At 40.1% G+C, this 25,000-nt stretch overlaps 1 protein-coding gene and 1 long non-coding RNA gene across 2 annotated transcripts in view; both read left to right on the top strand.

The window, feature by feature from the left end:
* The window catches only part of LOC133642446 (uncharacterized), a 50,391-nt gene extending 28,314 nt beyond the window's left edge, over positions 1-22,077 (top strand). The window contains exons 2-4 of the long non-coding RNA XR_009824516.1: positions 9,014-9,077; positions 16,090-16,257; positions 21,980-22,077. This is a non-coding gene — a long non-coding RNA (uncharacterized LOC133642446). The remainder of the gene's footprint in view (positions 1-9,013; positions 9,078-16,089; positions 16,258-21,979) is intronic.
* Positions 22,078-22,512: 435 nt separating this feature from the next.
* Positions 22,513-24,713, top strand: LOC133642290 (protein Tob1-like). Its single transcript, XM_062036400.1, has 2 exons — positions 22,513-22,773; positions 23,399-24,713. Exon 2 carries the CDS (start codon positions 23,542-23,544, stop codon positions 24,583-24,585), a length of 1,044 nt encoding a protein of 347 aa, XP_061892384.1. The 5' UTR covers positions 22,513-22,773; positions 23,399-23,541; the 3' UTR covers positions 24,586-24,713.
* The last annotated feature ends 287 nt before the right edge of the window (positions 24,714-25,000 follow it).

The raw sequence follows: 25,000 nt of genomic DNA, 5'->3' as shown, positions 1-25,000 counted from the left end.
CCGCACTCTTTTACTATGAAGCCACGTTGATGTAACACGTGGCTTGGTATTGTCTTGCTGAAATAAGCAGGGGCGTCCATGATTACGTTGCTTGGAAGGAAACATATGTTGCTTCAAAACCTGTATGTACCTTTCAGCATTAATGGTGCCTTCACAGATGTGTAAGTTACCCATGTCTTGGGCACTAATACACCCCCATACCGTCACAGATGCTGGCTTTTCAACTCTGCACCTATAACAATCCGGATGGTTCTTTTCCTCTTTGTTCCGGAGGACATGACGTCCACAGTTTCCAAAATCAATTTGAAATGTGGACTTGACAGACCACAGAACACTTTTACACTTTGCATCAGTCCATCTTAGATGAGCTCAGGCCCAGCGAATCCGGCGGCGTTTCTGGGTGTTGTTGATAAATGACTTTCGCTTTGCATAGTAGAGTTTTAACTTGCACTTACAGATGTAGCGACAAACTGTAGTTACTAACAGTGGTTTTCTGATGTCCATGTGGTGATATCCTTTACACACTGATGTCGCTTTTTGATGCAGTACCACCTGAAGGATCCAAGGTAACGGGCATTCAATGTTACGTGCAGTGATTTCTCCAGATTATCTGAACCTTTTGATGACATTACAGACCTCAGATGGTGAAATTCCTAAATTCCTTGCTATAGCTCGTTGAGAAATGTTGTTCTTAAACTGTTCGACAACTTGCTCACAAATTTGTTCACAAAGTGGTGACCCTCGCCCCATCCTTGTTTGTGAATGACTGAGCATTTCGTGGAAGCTGTTTTTATACCCAATCATGGCACCCACCTGTTCCCAATTTGCCTGTTCACCTGTGGGATTTTCCAAATAAGTGTTTGATGAGCGTTCCTCAACTTTCTCAGTCTTTTTTGCCACTTGTGCCAGCTTTTTTAAAACATGTTGCAGGTATCAAATTCCAAATGAGCTAATATTTGCAAAAAATAACAACGTTTTCCAGTTCGAACATTAAGTATCTTGTCTTTGCAGTCTATTCAATTGAATATAAGTTGAAAAGGATTTTCAAATCATTGTATTCTGTTTTTATTTATGATATACACAACGTGCCAACTTCACTGGTTTTGGGTTTTGTTTATTATTTATTTTATTTGCTCTGGTGGCGCAATGGTACTCTCTACTGCCTTTAATGCAGACGAGCAGTGCTGCTCCTGAGCCCGGAAAAATGGGAGGGTTAGGTCAGAAAGTTTGTCCACTATAAAAAGTAAGCCTAATCAAACATTGCGATTGACTCCCTGTGGCGACCCCCGACAAAAGTCAATGTTTTATTCATTAATGTCCGTGGGGAAGAGGTTATTCCAACATGGCTGCTGAGCATTGCAACATTGTGCTGATCTATGAAACACATGTTCGGTATGTCCTCCCAATAAAACACATTTTGCGTCTGACCGATACAGACAGAATTACGGTAGAAGTGATGTCTTTTTCTCTCTCTCTTTGACTACGTTTACACTGCAGGCCAAAGTGGGCGAAATCAGATTTTTTTTAGATCAGATTTTTCTCCAGCTGACTCTTTACACTGCAAGTGAAATGCGATTTTTACCAGACACCAATGTAAACGCGCACAGGCCCCAATGTGGCCTCGACGTCACTTGCATGCGCGCTTCGATAAAGTGAAAACAAAGGAAGTTGACCAGGAGGAAGTCGCTACTCCTACACAATAAAATAAAAGTCGCAACACCAAAAAATGTGTGTTTTTTACGTGAAAGTAAATTAAAGTAATATAATATATGAAAGGATGTACGGTATATAGTGTAATTAATATGGGAGTAGGGTTGTATGGTATACCGGTATTAGTATAGTACCGCGATACTAATGAATCATATTCAGTACTATACCGCCTCTGAAAAGTACCGGTCCGCCACCCCCCCAAGCCCCCGTCGTCGTCATGTCATGTCATTGCTGGTTTACGAGCAGACGAGCATGTTCGGCAGCGCACAATCACGGAGTACGCACAAGCAGACACAGTGTGTAGACAGAAAAGGGAGAATGGATGCATTTTGGTCTAAAAACTGACGATAAAGGTGAAGCTACAGTATAACACTGAAACGCCCACCGGAAAAGGTGCTTTAAGACATGGCTAGCTAGCTAGCAGCTAACGCCCTACCCCAGTCGGCAGTGTTGTAGCTACTTCTAAATCACTAATCCTTGCCTCCATGGCAACAAATAAAGTAAGTTTCTTACAAGTATCATCCCTGCAGGACGAGGAATAGCTAAACATGCTTCACTACACACCATAGCTCACCGGCGTAATGTGTACAAATAATGTAAACAAATGCCATTGGTGGATCTACACCTGACATCCACTGCAATGATACCAAGTACAATAGCGTATCTAGTCGATACTACTATGATTATAATATTTTTTGGCATCACAACATCTTATTTTGTTTTTTTTGAATGTGTATTATGTTTATAAAGTCAGGAAATATGTCCCTGGACACATGAGGACTTTGAATATGACCAATGTATGATCCTGTAACTACTTGGTATCGGATTGATACCCAAATTTGTGGTATAATCCAAAACTAATGTAACGCATCAAACAACAGAAGAATAAGTGATTATTACATTTTAACAGAAGTGTAGATAGAACATGTTAAAAGAGAAAGTAAGCAGATATTAACAGTAAATAAACAAGTAGATTAATAATTCATTTTCTGCCACTTGTCCTTAATAATTTTGACAAAATAATAGAATGATAAATGACACAATATGTTACTGCATATGTCAGCAGACTAAATTAAGAGTGTTTGTTTGCTACTTACTAATAAAAGACAAGTTGTTTTGTATGTTCACTATTTTATTTAAGGACAAACTTGCAATAAGAAACATATGTTTAATGTACCCTAAGATTTTTTGTTAAAATAAATCCAATAATGCAATTTTTTGTGGTCCCTTTTATTTAGAAAAGAAACAAAATAATTTTGCTTCGGAATCAATATATATATATATATATATATATATATATATATATATATATATATATATATATATATATATATATATATATATATATATATATATATATATATAGCATATTATTTGCACACTACTGACTAGGGATGAACCGAAAAAATGTGGCCGTCGTAAATAAAAACCGAAACCACATGTTGTGATGAAACATCCATTTCCGTTTGCGTTTAGACTGCAGTCACATTTGAAAAGATCAGGTTCCACTCGGATTCAGGACTACCTCCTGATGTGGCCTGAATCTGATGCCAAAATATCAGATTTGAAGCACTTTGGAGCGTTTGACTGGCAAAAAAAATCAGATCTGTGTCACTTGAGGGCAAAAAAAAATCTGATTTGATGTGCAGTGTAAACGTGTCCTTTATAAGCCAATAAAGGCCAATGTCCAACCTTTTCTTCCTCCAGCTGTTCTTGTTATACCTCTCTGCTTCCATTTCCATTATTACGCCTCCGCTCCCTTTCAGCTAACAAGACTGTTGCTTCCCAGACACCTCTAAGTGTCTCTGGACCGTTCACACTACACTGAGCAGTCAAAGGGATGCAAGCATAAACAATGGAATCTGCATACAGGTGTGAATGTACCGGGGCGGGGAAGTGCAGGTGTGGAATTGCTCACAACCCATTTGCTGAACACTTTTGTCCTTGTCTTCATGATGTCCGTGTGGCCCATTAGGGTGCTGAGTCACTGCACTAATAGGAGTGGAGTACAAGTCCAAGTTCATTCAGCCAGTAAAAGGAAATCACTTTCAGAACAGTGTTCATTTTGACAGCAGTTTTAATTCAGTTTTAGTCGTAGTCTTTTGACAAGAATCACGTTTAGTTGTATTCATATTTGAGTCATTTAAATTGACAAAACAATAATTTATTCAACTAAATATTAAATCAACTGAAATAAAACAGATTCCCCTTGAAGACTGTCCCTGTCAACAACACCCATCCATCCATCCATCCATTTTTCTACCGCTTGTCCCTTTTGGAGTCACGGGGGGGTGCTGGAGCCTATGCACCTTGAAATATAAACTCTGTTCTCTGCCATCGCCTGCAGATTGACTCCAGTCCTACAGACTTAACACACACACACCGTGGACCATGGCTATATGCACACATACCCCCACACCCACCTCATGCCTTTGCCACCGCTTCACCCCACGTGGTATGATGGACAATGGGAGCAGCGCCCCTAGTGGCTGGCAGCTTCGGGCCGGATGCCTGCCCACTTTCCCCCTGTTGCAAGTCTTGTGGTTTCTGTGTCAACATGTATATACGTACTTATTGGCTATCTAGTTTGTTTTTTCTCTCAGGCCAAGTCTCTGCCCCACCCATTGAAACCCATTGAGATCACATTTTTTTACTCATCCTAACCTAGCGTCTACCTTTTTCCCATCTTTTACGGGGCACAATAAGTGGTGACTCATCACCGTTCCTATTCTGTTCCTGTACAATGTTTGTCTAATCTTGAACGTGTTTGTGGTGAAAATAAAATGTATTTGTACTTGTGCAATGACAATAATGAGCATACCGTACCATACCAAGAGCTGCCTCTCAGCTAACTGAGCAAAAACTTAGAGTTAAAAGGATCCTGCCATTAGTCGGCGTAGAAAATGTCACATTGCACCTCGTAACATCCACCCAAAACATCTGGTCTTACTTGCTAGCATTAGCTTATAGCTAGAGATGGCCATAACTTTGTTTTCCAACCATGGTAAGGAAGAAAGTGAGTGTGGAGGCAACGTTGTGTTTCTAGTTAAGAGCTCCGTCATTGAACCAATTAAGTTATGGTGAATGGGTTATACTTGTATAGCGCTTTTCTACCTTCAAGGCACTCAAAGCGCTTTGACACTATTTCCACATTCACCCATTCACACACACCTTCACACACTGATGGCGGGAGCTGCCATGCAAGGCGCTAACCACGACCCATCAGGAGCAAGGGTGAAGTGTCTTGCTCAAGGACACAACGGACGTGACTAGAGTGGTGGAAGCCGGGGATCGGACCAGGAACCCTCAGGTTGCTGGCAAGGCCACTCTCCCAAGTGCGCCACGCCGTTCCCAATTTGTGAGCTGAGGTAAAACTGTATTCCAAAACTGTCCCACCAGTCTACAAGACAATTAAATATGATTGGATTTCCTTCTGTCAACATTCCTTGACTAGAATGTCAGTACATTTAGTCATCATCTTAGTCAACGTGCATTTGTTTTGATTAGTTATCGTCTTGATTTAGTAACGGGGAAGATAGGTTGTTGAGACAAAAATTATTAGTAAACAAAATTAACACTGTTCAGAAATAATGATTGGATATGTACTGGTGCCTTACTACAGATCAAACGATTTCAATATTAATCTTATGACAGTGTTATTTCATTCATCCATCCATCTGGAGGATGAGGACTGGTTTCAAACTGCTGTGCGTCAAAGTGAGTCCGAAGAGATCCACTACTCCACCTCGCGCACCAGCAAGGTGACATTGCCCGTCCCAAGAGCTAGCTTCTGTAGCCGAGGATCGGACCGCCAAGGGCCCTGTTGTCGGCTGCAGCCCACAATACACCTATACTCTTATGATTGGTGAGGCCATTGGAGGCGGGGACCCATCTTGCCTCTCCTGTCCCCCTGTGCCTGGCCTGGCCCCAGAGGGACAGGCTTGGTCCCCAAGCGCCATCGAGCCCCACTTCCAGGCCTGGCTCCAAAAGGGGGGCCCCGGTGACCCGCGTCCATTCGAGGGAAGTTTGGATCCTTGTTTGTTTCTTTTCATAGACATATTTGAGCTGCTCTTTGTTTGGTCCCCCATTTAGCACAAGTTACTAAACAGATTTCAACTTTTTGAATTGTTTTGGATCGTTTCATTCATAAACAATAATATTGTCGTATCGGCAACCACAACTTCTAAATCGAATCAAATATTTTGCAAGGCCTCTGGTCTGTGTACTATGAAGGACGTATTTAGTCATTTAGGGGCCCAAAGCGAACTTAGTCATCGGGACCCTCCACATAATAGAAACATTGTAAATAAAAAAACTACCTTATTTAACATGCATATTAAAGCTTCAGTGATCCACATGATTTTACTGTAATTGATAGGAACTAGATTTGGCCGATAATATCGACCTGCCGATAAATGCATTAAAATGTAATATCGGAAATTATCGGTATCGGTTTCAAAAAGTACAATTAATGACTTTTTTAAACGGCGCTGTACGGAGCGGTACATATCCGGTAAAACGCGGAAGTTGCGTCTCCCAGTCAGCAGCCCCTCCCCTCTCCCCTCTCCCACACACAGCACAGGAGTTGCAGCACGACTGCAGCATGAGAAGTTTACTGGCGACTCTTGATGACCTCATCAAAAAAAAAAAAAAAAAAGAACAATAGTGTCACAGTGGCTTACACTTGCATCGCATCTCATAAGCTTGACAACACATTGTGTCTAATATTTTCACAAAGATAAAGTAAGTCATATTTTTGGTTCATTTAATAGTTAAAACACATTTACATTATTCCATTCAGTTGACAAAACATTGTACTTTACAATTATAAAAGCTTTTTACAAAAACCTACTACTCTGCTTGCATGTCAGCAGACTGGGGTAGATCCTGCTGAAATCCTATGTATTGAATGAATAGAGAATTGTTTTGAATCGGAAAAATATCGTTTTTGAATCGAGAATCGCGTTGAATCGAAAAAAATCGATGTATAATCGAATCGTGACCCCAAGAATCGATATTGAATCGAATCGTGGGACACCCAAAGATTCACAGCCCTATTGTTTAATGCATCCAGCGGGGCATCACAACAAAATTAGGCATAATAATGTGTTAATTCCACAACTGTATACTGTATATCGGTATCGGTTGATATCGGAATCGGTAATTACGAGTTGGACAATATCGGAATATCGGATATCGGCAAAGAAAGCCATTATCGGACATCTCTAATAGGAACGTTAATCAACATTTAAATAAAGTCCAAGCTATTCTTCTGAGACATTTTCTGTTAATACAGTTGAACCGGACTGACACGTAACGCTATTATTGTGAAGGCCGTAAAAGTATGTGACTGGTGGGGAAAAAGAGAACACTTGGGTAAACCTCTCTCAAATCACGGCAACACGTTTGTTTTAGACCGCCTTCCTGACTCCAGTCTGCACCTGAGTAACGTGGGGAGGTGCTCAATTAAAGGCCTACTGAAATGATTTTTTTTTATTTAAACGGGGATAGCAGATCCATTCTATGTGTCATACTTGATCATTTTGCGATATTGCCATATTTTTGCTGAAAGGATTTAGTAGAGAACAACGACGATAAAGTTCGCAACTTTTGGTTGCTGATTAAAAAAGCCTTGCCTGTACCGGAAGTAGCGTGACGTCGCAGGTTGAAAGGCTCCTCACATTTCCCCATTGTTTACACCAGCAGCGAGAGCAATTCGGACCGAGAAAGCGACGATTACCCCATTAATTTGAGCGAGGATGAAAGATTCGTGGATGAGGAACGTGAGAGTGAAGGACTAGAGTACAGTGCAGGACATATCTTTTTTCGCTCTGACCGTAACTTAGGTACAAGCTGGCTCATTGGATTCCACACTTTCTCCTTTTTCTATTGTGGAGCACGGATTTGTATTTTAAACCACCTCGGATACTATATCCTCTTGAAAATGAGAGTCAAGAACGCGAAATGGACATTCACAGAGACTTTTATCTCCACAACAATACATCGGCGAAGCACTTTAGCTACGGAGCTAACGTGATAGCATCGGGCTCAAATGCAAATAGAAACAAAAGAAGTAAACCCCTGACTGGAAGGATAGACAGAAAATCAACAATACTATTAAACCATGGACCTGTAACTACACGGTTAATGCTTTTCAGCCTGGCGAAGCTTAACAATGCTGTTGCTAACAACGCCATTGAAGCTAACTTAGCTACGGGACCTCTCAGAGCTATGATAAAAACATTAGCTATCCACCTACGCCAGCCAGCCCTGATCTGCTCATCAACACCCGTGTTCACCTGCGTTCCAGCGATCGACAGAGCGACGAAGGACTTCACCCGATCATCGATGCGGTCGGCGGCTAGTGTCGGATAGCGCGCCTGCTATCCAAGTCAAAGTCCTCCTGCTTGTGTTGCTGCAGCCAGCCGCTAATACACCGATCCCACCTACAGCTTTCTTCTTTGCAGTCTTCATTGTTCATTAAACAAATTGCAAAAGATGTCCAGAATACTGTGGAATTTTGCGATGAAAACTTCCGTTCCAACCATTGACGTCACGCGCATACGTCATCATACATAGACGTTTTCAACCGAGAGTTTCGCGGGAAATTTAAAATTGCACTTTGTAAGTTAACCCGGCCGTATTGGCATGTGTTGCAATGTTAAGATTTCATCATTGATGTATAAACTATCACACTGCGTGGTCGGTAGTAGTGGGTTTCAGTAGGCCTTTAAGCTTTCTGATGTATTTCTAAGCGCACATATTGGGACAGTTGATCAGTGGCCACATCCCTTTTAGGACTCATCCTGAGTAGACAGAAGTGCACACATGGGACAGCATGTACCTCTATTTAGCCTCTACTTATGTTGTCATGTGTGTGTTTCACATCATTTGCACGGTGTCACATATTTCTCTCATCCTTCCATCCACTATGTACGTCTCATTACCAAATCCTCCACCTCCTTGAGGCACGCGAGATGGCGTTTAGTCACTTGAGACAGTTTAGGCCTGAAGTGGAAATACGGTGTACGTGCAAGCACGGCTCTCCTATTGACAAGCCTTTTATAAATCATGGTCACGCAGCGTTGGCGGATTTGACTGGGAGTAATGTGGGAGCAACACAATCAAGCCAAGTGTGGAATGAAGAGCTCGTGTGACATCCCACTAAAGGGAACATACTGTGCTGAGGGATATTGGTGTATGGTTGCTTGTGTGCACCCCAATCACCGTAACCATCATTTAAAGCTTTAAAGTTTTTCGTTTTAGAGTGGAAATTCATACTTTCCTTTCCCCCCCCTCTCAGCAGATGGATCTATTGATGCTGCCCGAGTGGATGAATTATGTAGCAGCCTCAATAGGTTATGAAGGTGAGTGTGCAGTCGTGATAGTGGAGAACATCACCTCGGCATATTGGCCCATGCAAATCCTCCATGTGTATGCATGATGTGTGAGTTACTGCATGACTAACTAAATTGCCCAGTCCCCATTCTCTCACCATACACAGCGCAAGTGGATTCCTAATGCAAGGGTTGCCATTTTGTGGCAGTTTTCTGACTAGTATATCCTGGAACTTCCATTATAATCTGCAACAAAATACACTTTAATATTGCGGCTTCACCACATCGCAGATTTTTTGGGATATACGCTATATTGCCAAAAGTATTTGGCCACCCATCCAAATGTCCTAATCACTTGGCCCGGCCACAGGTGTATAAAATCAAGCACTTAAGCATGGAGACTGTTTCTACAAACATTTGTGACAGAATGGGCCGCTCTCAGTGATTTCCAGCGTGGAACTGTCATAGGATGCCACCTGTGCAACAAATCCGGTCGTGAAATTTCCTCGCTCCTAAATATACCAAAGTCAACTGTCGGCTTTATTATAAGAAAATGGAAGAGTTTGGGAACAACAGCAACTCAGCCATGAAGTGGTAGGCCACGTAAACTGACAGAGAGGGGTCAGCGCATAGTGCAAAGAGGTCGCCGACTTTCTGCACAGTCAGTTGCTACAGAGCTCCAAACTTCATGTGACCTTCCAATTAGCCCACGCACAGTACGCAGAGAGCTTCATGGAATGGGTTTCCATGGCCGAGCAGCTGCATCTAAGCCATACATCACCAAGTAAAATGCAAAGCTTCGGATGCAGTGGTGTAAAGCTCTCTAGAGCAGTAGAGACGCATTCTCTGGAGTGATGAATCACGCTTTTCCATCTGGCAATCTAAAGGACGAGTCTGGGTCTGGAGGTTGCCAGGAGAACGGTACATTTTGGACTGCATTGTGCAGAGTGTGAGATTTGGTGGAGGAGGAATTATGGTGTGGGGTTGTTCTTCCAGGAGTTGGGCTTGGCCCCTTAGTTCCAGTGAAAGGAAATTTGAATGCTCCAGGATACCAAAACATTTTGGACAATTCCATGCTCCAAAACGTGTGGGAACAGTTTGGAGCGGGCCCCTTCCTCTTCCAACATGACTGTGCACCAGTGCACAAAGCAAGGTCCATAAAGACATGCATGACAGAGTCTGGTGTGGATGAACTTGACTGGCCTGCACAGAGTCCTGACCTGAACCCGATAGAACCCGTTTGGGTTGAATTAGAACGGAGACTGAGAGCCAGGCCTTCTCGACCAACATCAGTGTGTGACTTCACCAATGGGCTTTTGGAAGAATGGTCGAAACTTCCTATAAACACACTCCGCAATCTTGTGGACAGCCTTCCCAGAAGAGTTGAAGCTGTAATAGCTGCAAAAGGTGGACCGACATCATATTGAACCCTATTGGTTAGGAATGGGATGGCACTTTAAGTTCATATGTGAGTCAAGGCAGGTGGCCAAATACTTTTGGCAACATAGTGTATTTTTGTAGCATATTCTTCGTCCGAAATGTATAGAGGGGCGTTCGTATTGTTTAAAACCTATTTCAAAGGTCATAAACATTTTTTTTAATGTTATTGCTATGAAAATATTTGATTCATCCATCCATCCATTTACTACCGCTTATTCCCTTCGGGGTCACGGGGGGCGCTGGAGCCTATCTCAGCTACAATCGGGATTACTTTGCAAAAATTCATTCATCACGGTCATCTATCACAGTCAATTGACAGCAATGAACAACAACTTGTTCAAATTTTGAAACTACAACGTTAATGATTGGCATTTTAAGTGTCATATGTGTAAAAAGTAGTACCATTTTGTGTTATGTGGTATTTCTCCCTTTGCCATTTTCTCTTTCGGCATCACAAAAGACTAAATCAACAATAATGAGTTAACTCACGTGATTAATAAAAAAAAAAATATAATAATTTAAGTGTGACATTCTGTCAGTGAAATTGAATGAAACTATCTAGGTTGTTTTTTTAGGTTGATTTAAAGTTGATTTAAATTATGTAAAAACGTAATTTACTATGATTAATCCCGAATAATATACATTCAAAAGTCGGATTTTCAAAAAAAGAATGATTTTACTACAATACAATCATGCAAAACCAACTTTTTTTTACCTATTGGTACTGCCTGTTGTGCATTTAATGTTATCTAATATGACTGTTAGCCATACGCAGTGTGCAATTGTGGTCATTTTAGCTTGTTTATCTGTGTGCAAATACAGTAGAAGAGAATGCGACATGCTAGCTCGCGCTAGTAATTTTTTCAAGCTCCGGATCTAACAGATAAGTGCACATTTTCCACTACTATTTAGTGCTGTTGGTCATGTTTTAATGTGTTTCAATTATATTTATGGTTATTTGAATAATCAGAGAACTGCACAAACAACTGGTGTCCATCCAACCATCCATTTTCTACCGCTTGTCCCTTACGGGGTCGCGGGGGTGCTGGGGCCTATCCCAGCTGCACTCGGGCGGAAGGCGGGGTACACCCTGGACAAGTCGCCACCTCATCACAGGGCCAACACAGATAGACAGACAACATTCACACTCACATTCACACATTAGGGCCAATTTAGTGTTTAGTTTAGTATCGCCCAGCCCTAATTGGGGTATGTTGTTTTTAACGGGGAGAGACGTATGTCTCTTGTTTTCATGTTAACATTCAAGCTAGTAAACTGGCACCAGTCAGTTTGCCGTGAGTTTATAAAAGTGCAGTTATCAATCTCAGTTTCCGACATCATTTTATTTTAAAAGGGTAATACTAACCGTCGGGGGGTTTTGAAGCCGTCATCATTATTACTGTTTATCGTTACATCCCTACAATATAATCTTGTTTTTGGGTGAAAAATCCAAACACTATGTCTTAGTAGTTGTACAGTCATGGTCAAAAGTTTACATACACTTGTAAAGAACATAATGTCATGGCTGACATCACATGGACAAAGATAAGACCTTCTGGAGGAAAGTTCTGTGGTCAGATGAAACAAAAATTGAGCTGTTTGGCCACAATACCAAGCAATATGTTTGGAGAAGAAAAGATGAGGCCTTTAATCCCAGGAACACCACACCTACCGTCAAGCATGGTGGTGGTAGTATTATGCTCTGGATGTGTTTTGCTGCCAATGGAACTGGTGTTTTACAGAGAGTAAATGGGACAATGAAAAAGGAGGATTACCAAAAACATTATTCAGGACAACCTAAAATCATCAGCCTGTAGGTTGGGTCTTGGGCGCAGGTGGGTGTTCCAACAGGACAATGACCCCAAACACACGTCAAAAGTGGTAAAGGAATGGCTAAATCAGGCTAAAATTAAGGTTTTAGAATGGCCTTCCCAAAGTCCTGACCTGAATGTGTGGACAATGCTGAAGAAACAAGTCATGTCAGAAAACCAACATATTTAGCTGAACCGCACCAATTTTGTCAAGAGGAGTGGTCAAAAATTCAACCAGAAGCTTGCCAGAAGCTTGTGGATGGCTACCAAAAGCGCCTTATTGCAGTGAAACTTGTCAAGGGACATGTAACCAAATATTAACATTGCTGTATGTATACTTTTGACCCAGCAGATTTGGTCACATTTTCAGTAGACCCATAATAAATTCATAAAAGAACTAAACTTCATGAATGTTTTTTGTGACCAACAAGTATGTGCTCCAATCACTCTATCACAAAAAAATAAGAGTTGTACAAATTATTGGAAACTCAAGACAGCCATGACATTATGTTCTTTACAAGTGTATGTAAACTTTTGATCACGACTGTAGTTCTAATAGCCATGATTTACCCCGCCCCTCTCCTGCATGCTACTGTGATTGGATAGATTCCTAACTTTCTTAACTTTCCTATACTGCCAATCCGTGTTCTCACAATTAATGTCCATCTATGTCAATGTTTTCATCTCGTTTTTATTTACATCGACTAAATTGTCAATTCATTTCGTCATTGTTTTCGTCAATGTGAGTTTGTTGTGATTCGTTATCGCCCTTTTTTAGTCAGGGAAAAATAGGTCGTTGACAATAACCAAGACGACATTTTTTAGTCAACAAAATTAACACTGCTACTGGCTTGTTATTCCTAGCAAAGAAGAATGCCAGGCTCCGTTTGATTGGTGAAATGGAGTCAAACGTCGCTAAAGCTTACGATGGATTGACGAAACAGGGTCATGTGACAGTGCCTTTGCCAGTCTATAGATTATAAATAATCAGTGGTGTGCCATCAGGGCCAGCAAGGCCTTCTCTGCTGGACTAACAAAACCAGAAATCATGATCATAATTAAAAATAAAAGTCATTTTTTATTTATTTTCACTAAATATCTAAAAGTATTCATATTCTCTTCATGTCATATTATGCTCCTTCCAGCGCTGTTGTTTTTAGGATATAGAGTTTTTATCCAATCAGAATTCAGCTAGCTTATGTTGCCATGCTGTACGAAATCTGCCCGAAGCCTTCAGACTCAACAATACACATACAGTTGCGATAGCCAATCAGATCACGAGTTGTTGTCAGTAAGGCCTTCTAGATGGCCTAAAGCAGATATATAGTGATGGTATGAGCTAGGTAACATAAGAACTCCATTACCCAGCATGCCACAGTAGTGACAAGCATGAGCAGTAGCCGCGTTTAGCCATGCCGACAGCGGAATGTTTTTGATGAGCACCTTGTGGAGTAAACTTTAAGAACTCACCCAACACAATTATGGACAATCATGCATTACATACTATACATTACCTTTTGCACTATATTCATTTATATTATCATGTGTAGTCAACTTTGTACTTTTTTTTTTATATATTTTTTTTTATGTGCCTGAAATAAATAAATAAATGGAAAAAAAAAAAAATTATTAACACGCCTCACCTGCATCTTTTATGATTAGACAAGACAACACTTATATTTGCAAGGCCATTTTCAAGAAGGATATTTAAAGAGAAACTACATCTTGTGAGACAATGTCGGCCAACCCCGGAAGCTCGAATGGGTTCTACAGATTGTGATTTATTTTTTCACGTTTAATATGTTTTTTGCAATTTAAATTTTAACAGTATCACATTTGATATGTTTTAATTGCTGATGCGGGTTTATTGATTTTTAAATGCCCCAGAAAATAACCCGTTACGTACACTGTTGATGTGATTCAATGAACAGTAGGGCGTAAATGTCTTTCTGTATAGTATTTCTTCAGCAATGGTCAGGTGGGGAGATAAATTATGGTATTTTGAGAGGTAATCATTGAAGTCGGACATAACTGAAGGCCTAGGTGGGAAACGCACGGCCTATAAATAATTATATCAATAATTATATGAATAAATGTAACGATCGGAATGAAACTCAATGTAATGGAGTAGAAGTAGCGTTTTTTTCTTCACAAAAATACTCAAGTAAAAATAACAAGTATGTTACGTTAAATCTACTCTGTCAAGTAAGTAAGTAAATGTAACAAAGTAAATGTAGCACGTTACTACCCACCTCAGCATTTAAATACAATATATACCGTATTTTCCGGACTATAAGTCGCATTTTTTTTCATAGTTTAGGGGGTGCGACTGATACTCAGGAGCAACTTATGTGTGAAATGATTAACACATTACTGTAAGATATCAAATAATATGATTTAGCTCATTCACGTATGAGATTTCATCGGATTTAGCGATTAGGAGTGACAGATTGTTTGGTAAACGTATAGCATGTTCTATATGTTATAGTTATGTGAATGACTCTTACCATAATATGTTACGTTCACATACCAGGCACGTTCTCAGTTGGTTATTTATGCGTCATATAACGTACACTTATTCAGCCTGTTGTTCACTATTCTTTATTTATTTTAAATTGCCTTTCAAATGTCTATTCTTGATGTTGGGTTTTATCAAACAAATTTCCCCCCAAAATGCGATTTATAATCCAGTGCGATTTATATATGTTTTTTTCCTTCTTTATTATGCATTTTCGGCCGGTGCGACTTATACTCCGGAGCGACTCATACTCCGAAAAATGCGGTACCGTAATATTTTTTTTTTTTAGAAAAAACAGACAATTTAAAGGTTTTTTTTATTTATTTAAATACTAAAAAAAACGAACTCATATTGACTTTTTTTTTTTTAGATGCACCCAAAGACATAATTTTGTTTTGTAGCGTTCCCCAACCTTTGTCAACAAACAAAACCCTTTTCAAGCGGCTCTATTTGTGTCTGAAGTGAAAGCCTTCAGATATCAAATTAAAAAAAATCCAATCCAATCTCTCTCCGTTTCCTCATGTCTCCCCTGCACCTCATTTCCTCTTCAAAGAGGGTAGCCTGGCATCTGTGCATTACGCCGTGCCCGGGGGGGGGGGGGTTGTGCTGACTTGTGTTAAGTAATAACAAGCCGTGACGTCAAAGGTTCACCGCCTGAGCTCGAAAGAGGAGGGACGGTGATGCTGTGCAAAAAAAAAAAAATGTAGGAATAGGAGGAGGCAGTGTGTCAGCTTGATAACACTGTGCAGACAAACAGGCTTTTACATAGTCTTAAACCAACTAAGATCTGACGTTGTGTAGGCCAACCAATGACGATCTTGCAAATGTTACGTTATGTTCCAGACAAATCTATAAACAGCATGATTCCATTAGTGTGAGGGGTTCCGATAAACACAAGTGACGAAAATGGAGTAAAGGATACGTTCAGGGATTACATCCTAACACAATATAGCGATGTTAGCATTACTCGTTATGGCTGCTGACCTTTCCCAGTCAGCTGATGTCTTTCCTTTTATAACTGTAAAATACCACAGGCATGCACACGCAGATACACGTACCATGCTAAAAAAAACAAACCCGGAATGTAAACTACCGCCATAGGACTTAGTCCTAGAGGACAGGGAATGGCATTAGATTGCACTGAGCTGTTTACAGTAGAAAAAATGGGGAAAAAAAGGAAACAAGACCAAGAACTCCACTCTAATCTGAATGCACAGAGCTTCGTTAGACCTTCTAATCTCTCTCTCGCTCTCTCTTTCGCTCTACGCTCCAGCTATCATCTGGGAGCCCAGCGGCACTTTCCATGGGAGCCCTTTCGCACACATTAGCAGCTTTACAACTAGCACATGACTCTAAGTGCTTGAAGAATGTCTGGAGGTCCACCCCGTCCGTCAACAAGTGGACACACAACAAGTCTCCCCTTACTGGGGTTAAGACCAAGGTAACGATTAAACCAACCACACAAGCGCTGGTCATACAGACTGATCTAAAGGATCAGATGGGGTTTTTTTGTGTGGTTTTTTTTTATATTTATTGATTTACTAATTAAAAATAAATTAATAAATACAAAAATAATAAATAAAAACAATTAAAATCAAAAACCTTTTTTTTTTAGATGCAATAATAACATCAATAGGAACTACAGAGCTCTTTACTGTAAGACACATTGTGTTATGTGTTTTAAAAAAACATAACATTTGCAAAATGTTTAAAAAAAAAGTGCATGAGCAAATTATGTCTGGGGGATCCCTCAAAACAGCCAACATAATGGACATACCATATTTTTCGGACTATAAGTCGCACCGGAGTATAAGTCGCACCGGAGTATAAGTCGCACCGGCCGAAAATGCATAATAAAGAAGGAAAAAAAACATATATAAGTCGCACTGGAGTATAAGTCGCATTTTTGAGGGAAATTTATTTGATAAAACCCAACACCAAGAATAGACATTTGAAAGGCAATTTAAAATAAATAAAGAATAGTGAACAACAGGCTGAATAAGTGTACGTTATATGAGGCATAAATAACCAACTGAGAACGTGCCTGGTATGTTAACGTAACATATTATGGTAAGAGTCATTCAAATAACTATAACATATAGAACATGCTATACGTTTACCAAACAATCTGTCACTCCTAATCGCTAAATCCCATGAAATCTTATACGTCTAGTCTCTTACGTGAATGAGCTAAATAATATTATTTGATATTTTACGGTAATGTGTTAATAATTTCACACATAAGTCGCTCCTGAGTATAAGTCGCACCCCCGGCCAAACTATGAAAAAAACTGCGACTTATAGTCCGAAAAATACGGTACTTGACTAAAGAAGCATTCCTCATCTCACCTTGTTCAATCAGCTTGTTATCTATTTAAGATTTTATACATCTTTGTGGGCCGCAATGGCTGTTTTGTTGCCCTAAGCTTGTGTCATTGAGTATAGGTCAAAGGTCAGGGGTACAAAACCAGCGTCAACCTGTGTAAAAACAAGCTGACGACTACCTGGACTGTAAATACACACGCCATCAGAATAGAAGACAATAATAGAGACGGTAAAATAACTACTTGGTTAACTATATGAAATCTCAATATGTAAAAAACAAAAAAAACAAACAATGGGATATTTTTTTTAAATAATCAATCAATCAATCAATGTTTATTTATATTGCCCTAAATCACAAGTGTCTCAAAGGGCAGTAAATAAAAATAAAATTGAAAATTAGAACAAAGAATATTGGAAATGTGCTCTTAAAAAGACAATAAGAGGGGTGAATATAAAAATACCACTGCTATTACTACTAAATAATATATTAATACCATATTTTTCGGAGTATGAGTCGCTCCGGAGTAAAAGTCGCACCGGTCGAAAATGCATAATAAAGAAGGAAAAAAGCATATATACTGTAAGTCGCACTGGAGTATAAGTCGCATTTTTGTGGGAAATTTATTTGATGAAACCCAACACCAAGAATAGACATTTGAAAGGCAATTTAAAATAAATAAAGAATAGTGAACAACAGGCTGAATAAGTGTACGTTATATGAGGCATAAATAACCAACTGAGAACGTGCCTGGTATGTTAACGTAACATATTATGGTAAGAGTGATTCAAATAACTATAACATATAGAACATGCTATACGTTTACCAAACAGTCTGTCACTCCTAATCGCTAAATCCCATGAAATCTTATACGTCTAGTCTCTTACGTGAATGAGCTAAATAATATTATTTGATATTTTACGGTAATGTGTTAATAATTTCACACATAAGTCGCTCCTGAGTATAAGTCGCACCCCCGGCCAAAATATGAAAAAAACTGCGATTTATAGTCCGAAAAATACGGTACTTGACTAAAGAAGCATTCCTCATCTCACCTTGTCCAATCAGCTTGTTATTTATTTAATATATTTTATACATCTGTGTTGGCCGCAATGGCTGTTTTGTTGCCCTAAGCTTGTGTCATTGAGTATAGGTCAAAGGTCAGGGGTAGAAAACCAGCGTCAACCTGTGTAAAAACAAGCTGACGACTACCTGGACTGTAAATACACATGCCATCAGAATAGAAGACAATAATAGAGACGGTAAAATAACTACATGGTTAACTATATGAAACCCCAATATGTAAAAAAAAAAAAGAACAGACAATGGGATATTTTTTTTAAATAAAAATACATTTGAAAATTAGAACAAAAAATATTGGAAATATGCTCTTAAAAAGACAGTAAGAGGGGTCAATATAAAAATACCACTGCTATTACTACTAAATAATATATTAATACTAATTATAATAATTGAAAATAGTACAGAGCTCATAAAATGAATATGTTGCTAAAAATGGTTAAATAAAAAATAGAATGGTTCAATTATAGTTACATTAAATATATGAAACATAAAAAACTAACAAAGAAATACATACAAAAAAAAGCTAGTAGTAGTAGTAATAATAGTAGTAGTAGTAAAATTCTCAAAACATTCAAGTTAGGTTAAATGGAGACCCTGAATTTGGTCTCCAACCACGAGCCCGCCAGCTGGTTTTGAGTAGCTCACCAAAGGGTGAAATAATATTTGCTTAAAGTCAATGTTTCTACAACTGTTCAATTAAGACATGTCCATCATTCTGGAGTCTCACCCAAAGGCCCAACGTCCTAAGCTCACATGAGTCGTGGACATGGTGGTGTGCATTAAACACAGGAAGTGACCACATTTATTTTCGAACAAGTTGAACTGTCTAAAAGGTGAATGTGAAATCTGATCCAGTGTGCATGCTTGTTTGAATCAAACTCAACTTAATATGACACCTCTATTTAATCACAAATGACCATAAAATAGCAGACATCAAAGCAATAACCGCACTGTTTGAAAGTATAATTTAAATCTTGCCAGTTATATAATGCTAAAACCCACCTTTTTAAACTGGCTTTTAAACGTTCAAGGTTTAATTTTTTTCAAGCCTAGTTTTATTTTCTGTTTTTAAGTTAATGACTGATATCTGTAGCATTTATTGCTTTTTGTAAATTTGATTAATTTCACTTGTATTATTTATTGTAAAGTGTCTTTAAGTTTTTACAAAAGCGCTTTTAAATAAAATGAATCAATATTTGTATTATTATTATTATAAAACACAAAGTCCTGAACGGTGAACTTTTTTTTCAGAATTTTGCACATCATTCACAATTCCTATATAAGACAAGAACACATAAGCTTTTCTTTTTGTATCCATTCTCATTCGTAAAATGCGGCAAGTGCGTGGTGAGTAACAATGAATATAATGGCAATACACTATTCCGCCCTTAAAGCCCAGTAAAACAGCCAAAAACCACCAACAATACTCTATTTACATCTGGTGAGAGCAGCCATTGTACAGTAAGTGATTATTTTATTATGTGCGTAGTTCGTATTTCTTGTTTAGCACTTAGCAATACTGCTGCATGCTGCTTAGTGTTTCACCAAAACTTAGTCTGTTTAGTTCACAGCTTTGGAAACTTGCAGCTCAAAAAAAAAAGTTTCTGTTCGAAAGCAGTCTTTGTTGTCTCTCATAAGTCGTAGTGTTGTTGCTGTGGGAAAAGTTTAGTCTGTTTAGATCACAGCTTTTGAAACTTGCAGCTCATCCTCCTTATATTCAGGCTCAAAAATGAAAGTTTCTGTCCGAAAGCAGTCTTTGTTGTCTCTCATAAGTCTTAGTGTTGTTGCTGTGGGAATCTCTCATAAGTCTTAGTGTTGTTGCTGTGGGAAAAGCGAATGTTGTTATGGAATTGTGCAATTAATGTATGGTTGAAATGATCAAAATATGTAAATATTACATGTTATTATGAATGTGCCTGTTACTACACTACATATATACTTACAGTGTGCATATAAAACCTTGATCGAGGTTTTTAAATGTTTTTACAGCGCTTTATAGGTGGAATAGAGTGACTCCATTAGCTCCATTGTTAGCTTACTTTTGCTAACGTTTATTTACTCTTTAGAATGTATCATAAAAAGAAAAAAAAACACATGTGTTCTTGTCTTACATAAGAATTGTGAATGAAAAGTGTGGTTCCCTTTAATGACTAATACTTTTTAATATTTGTTTTGCTCTTTGTATATTTTATCAATTTTACTTGTATTGCTTATTGTAAACAAGAAAAGCGCTTCTAAATAACATGTATTATTATGTTTTATTATTATTACAATAAAACACAAACTCTTTAAAGTATCTCAGATAGTGATAAAAAATATTAATTGTGCATTAGAAATGAATGCATACTGAAATACTGTATAAGATGTACTTTGTAGATGAGCAACTATTTGCAATACAAAATGTGAGTGGTGGATGCCAACATTTTATTCATGTAACTGGGGTAGGCTCCAGCCTCCAGGCAGTACGTTAAAATAAGTTACACACTTGTCATTGTGAAGCAATGCCTTCATGCATAGACTTGTGTGCATGTGTGCGTGTGTGTGTGTGTGTGTGTGTGCATGCGTGTGCGTGTGTGTGTGTGCGTGTGTGTGTGTGTGTGTGTGTGTGTGTGTGTGTGTGTGTGTGTGTGTGTGTGTGTGTGTTGTTGTATTTATATCCTTCTTGAGACATCAACAAGGAAAAGTACCTTCCATATGAGGACCGGTGAACAAGTTAGGACCGAAATGATGGTCCCAATACGGAAAACCATTGCATTTAATAGAGAATGTCTCATTTGCACCCCTGGTGGTGAAATCCATCAAAATTAGGGTGGTCTCAAAAAGGAGGGATTTTTCAAATTGACTGTGTCGGTTTTAAAAGTGCTCCCCCTTTGGTCAACATATGACATAACAAGTGTGTGTAAAAATTTGAAGTGCTCCCCCGCTGGCCAACATATGTAATAACAAGTGTGTGTAAAAAAAATTGAAATCCGCCCCTTATCTACTTGAAGTAAATAATGAAGATTAAAAATCAATTACGAACCAAAAAAATAAATACAAATAAATTAACTAAAAGCAGTCTTTTTCTCACAATGCATTTTGATTTTTTTTTCATAAAATTGGGAACGATTTTTCATATTCTTTCTGTATATTGCAATATTTTCTTGTAAAATTATGACTTTTTTTTACTGTTTAATGCAAAACGGTGACATTTGTCATATAAAATTCTGACTTTTGTCACAATATTGCCAATTTTTTTGTTGTTCATGTAAAATAGTGACATTTTTGGAGTAAAATGATGACTTTTGTCATCATTTTGCCAAGTGAAATTCCGACTATTATAATATTGCCAACATTTTCAAGTTTTCTTGTAAAAGTGTGACTCGTCGAGTAAAATTACGACTGTTTTTATCAAATTGCCAACAATTTGAGCTTCTTCTTGTCAAATTGCGACTGTTATTGAGTACAATTCCAACTGTTATCATAATATTTTATTATTTTCATCAGTTTTTCTTGTAAAATTTTGACTTGCGTTGAGTAAAATGACGACTTTTATTATTTAAATTGTGACCTTTTGCTTGTGAAACTGCAACTCATTTTTCACAACAACCTTTTTTATATTTGCATAGTTTGTATATATTATTAATGTTGTAAATACACATCTTTATATATCTACAAAGGGTGGTACTAAAGAGGTAGGCCTTTTTCTCAGGTCTCAAGAAGGTAAGAAGTACAACAATGTGTGTTTGTGCGTGTAAAGGCCCTTTAAATTTAACAGCAGCGTGCGTGGACGCGAGGAGTGACGTCAGCAGCCTACATCAGCACCTTGGATACGGGCTCACCATTCAACAGAGGGATCCTGCCCCGTTTTGGACCAATCAGTGCTGTGTTTTCCACATAGCACTCAGCACCACCCACATTGCTGCTGCACATTGTTCCCCTGCAGGGATTCTCCTTCCAGGCACAAATAGACCGGGCGAAACGATGCCCTAATGTTAGCCAGTATTCACAATAACATTAAAACATGTCTTTCAGCGAGCCTTTATTTGTTCTATTCCTGTCATTCGCTGTCAGCAGCCCTGTCTTATCTCTGACGTCATCACAGGCGGTCCCCCGCCCCCTCCCATTTCACTGAATCACGTGTCAAAAACTGGGCACCGAGCCGCGGCCAATGAGCGCCCGATACGGAGGCCACGCCAAGGGCGGGGCTTGTGGCCTCCCAGCCAATCGCGGCCGCCTATATTGTTTTGACCTCTGACGCCGCGTCACCGCCCACCTCGTGCCCATGGCGGAGGGAAGCTATAAATAGAGGCGCTCCTCCGGCAGGAAGAGACGAAGTCGCAGAACTCCCGAGAAGGAGGGAGCTACTCCGCACAGCCTGCTGACTAAAACACCCGACATCACCTCCAAACCCCCAGAAAGCAAAGACCTCTTTTTCATTTACCCGGAATACCTTTTTTTTTATTATTACCATATCCGTGTGAAGAAAGTATTTCTACATTTTGTTCGCTCATTTGCACTTACCGAGAAGCTTTAAAATATATATATCTATTTTTTCTACAAACAAAACAAGTAAGTATTTTTCCTTCCCCTTACACGTTAATTGTGAGTCGTAATTGGCTTTAAAAAAAAAAAAAAAAAGGGAGCTCTTTTAACTCTCACTAAGCTGATTTGCTGCGTCAGTCCACGAAAAGTTAAGCTAGTGTTGCCGTCTCCCATTTTGTCCTCTTAGCTTTCATGTGACGTGGTGCTCCGTGGAAATTGTGGTCCTCTGTTATTCATTTCTGGTGTCAGCTCGTTAATGATCCACGGCTTATTGCAACACTATGTTTTGCTTGGCTAAGACATCCTATTTCGCAATGCCTTACCAGTGAGGGGGGGGCTGTTACCATGGCACCCCCCCCCCCTCCCTCCTAAATCAACTTTAGAGCTGGTCTAGTTTGTGTCGTTTCAGTTGTGTTTGATTAAAACATCATTTAAGTGCATTTTGACGACATTTTAAACTATTTCCTATTTGGCTGTGTCAACAAGGGTGTAGCCCCACATTGTTCGGAGCTGTAGTCACACTGAAATAATCAATTCATGTCATTTTTAAAAACATTTTTTTTTAAATCGACGCATTGCACGTGTTTTGTATTATGTCAACAGAATTCCAAGTGGATTATGGTTCTAAAAGCGTTGCTGTTTTCCCTTCCAGGAACGCGTCACGGGCGGAATCGAACATCTCCTTTTCACCGGTCAAACAAGTTCCGTGTCGCCAACCACGGCTAAAACCAAGCAACCCCGGTGGACCCGTTCGCAGCCTCCGCTCGCTACCCCGGCCGACGTCAGCAGTCAGCTATGCAGCTTGAAATCCAAGTAGCTCTCAACTTCATCATCTCGTACCTGTACAACAAGCTGCCCAGGCGGCGGGTCAACATCTTCGGCGAGGAGCTCGAGCGGCAGCTGAAGCAGAAATACGAAGGACACTGGTACCCGGATAAGCCTTACAAGGGCTCGGGTTTCCGGTGCATCCACGTGGGGGAGAAGGTGGACCCCGTGGTGGAGAAGGCGGCCAAGGAGAGCGGGCTGGACATCAACGATGTCCGCAACAACCTCCCGCAGGACCTCAGCGTGTGGATTGACCCCTACGAGGTGTCCTACCAAATCGGCGAGAAGGGCCCGGTTAAAGTACTGTTTGTCGACGACAGCAACGAGACGGTGGCGAGCACCGGCGGGCTCGACTTGGACAAGGAGATCAAGAACAGTTTCAACCCGGACGCGCAGGTCTTCATGCCCATCAGCGAGCCCATGGGCGGCGCCTCTCCGGGCTCCAGCTCGCCCTCACCCCCGTTCGGCCACTCGGCGGCGGTCAGCCCCACCTTCATGCCGCGCTCCACGCAGCCTTTAACCTTCACCACCGCCACCTTCGCCGCTACCAAGTTCGGCTCCACCAAGATGAAGAGCAGCGGGCGCGGCGGCGGCGGCGGCGGCAACAACAACAATAGCAGCAGCAGCGGCGGCGGCGGCAGCACCAGTGGCGTCAACAAGGCAGCGCGCACGTCTCCCACCAACCTGGGCCTGAATGTGAACAGTCTCCTGAAACAGAAAGCCATCTCCACCTCCATGCACTCTCTCTACGGGGTCGGCCTGGGAACGCAGCAGCAGGCCAAGCCCTCGGCCCTGTCCCCGAACGCCAAGGAGTTTGTGTTCCCCAGCACGCAGAGCGCCCTCTTCCCTGGTGACAGCGCGCTCGGCCTGGGCCCGCTTCAGTACAGCAACGCCTTCGACGTCTTCGCGGCCTACGGCGGCCTTAACGACAAGTCCCTGATGGACGGCTTGAATTTCAGCTTGAGCAACATGCAGTATTCTAACCAGCAATTCCAGCCAGTCATGGCCAACTAGCTACTATAATTCACGCAGCAGCAACGACCAGAAAATGTGACCGCTATAATAAGTGGTGGTGGTAGGGGGGGGGATTGCAAACTTAAAATGCACATTTTGAAAAATGACGACAAAAAAAAAAAAAAGAACAGAATGTCAAGGAGAAAAGAAAAAAGTGACATCCTAAGAATACGTATGAGCCCGAGGGTGAACTATTTTGCCCCCTTGAGTTAGAACTTTTCTTTCTTAAAAAGGTGACGCTTGTTGTACGAGATGTCCAAGCTTGGTTACCCAGACGTCATTATTTTATTTTGCCAACCAAGCACAAACTATTTTTTTATGTTACTGTTTGAAATACATATACATATATAGATATATATATATAAAAAGTTTTAAAAAAAAACAACCAAACACCACCACAAGTCATGGCCTCTTT

The sequence above is a fragment of the Entelurus aequoreus genome, linkage group LG25 (genome assembly GCF_033978785.1).
Source record: "Entelurus aequoreus isolate RoL-2023_Sb linkage group LG25, RoL_Eaeq_v1.1, whole genome shotgun sequence".
NCBI lineage: Eukaryota > Metazoa > Chordata > Actinopteri > Syngnathiformes > Syngnathidae > Entelurus > Entelurus aequoreus.
The sequence above is the reverse complement of the archived record's forward strand: the minus strand, read 5'-3'. Positions and strand labels throughout refer to the sequence as shown.

What these genes read in the sequence shown, in the direction of transcription:
- LOC133642290 (XM_062036400.1), top strand. Translation starts at nt 23,542, where the DNA reads ATGCAGCTTGAAATCCAAGTAGCTCTCAACTTCATCATCTCGTACCTG.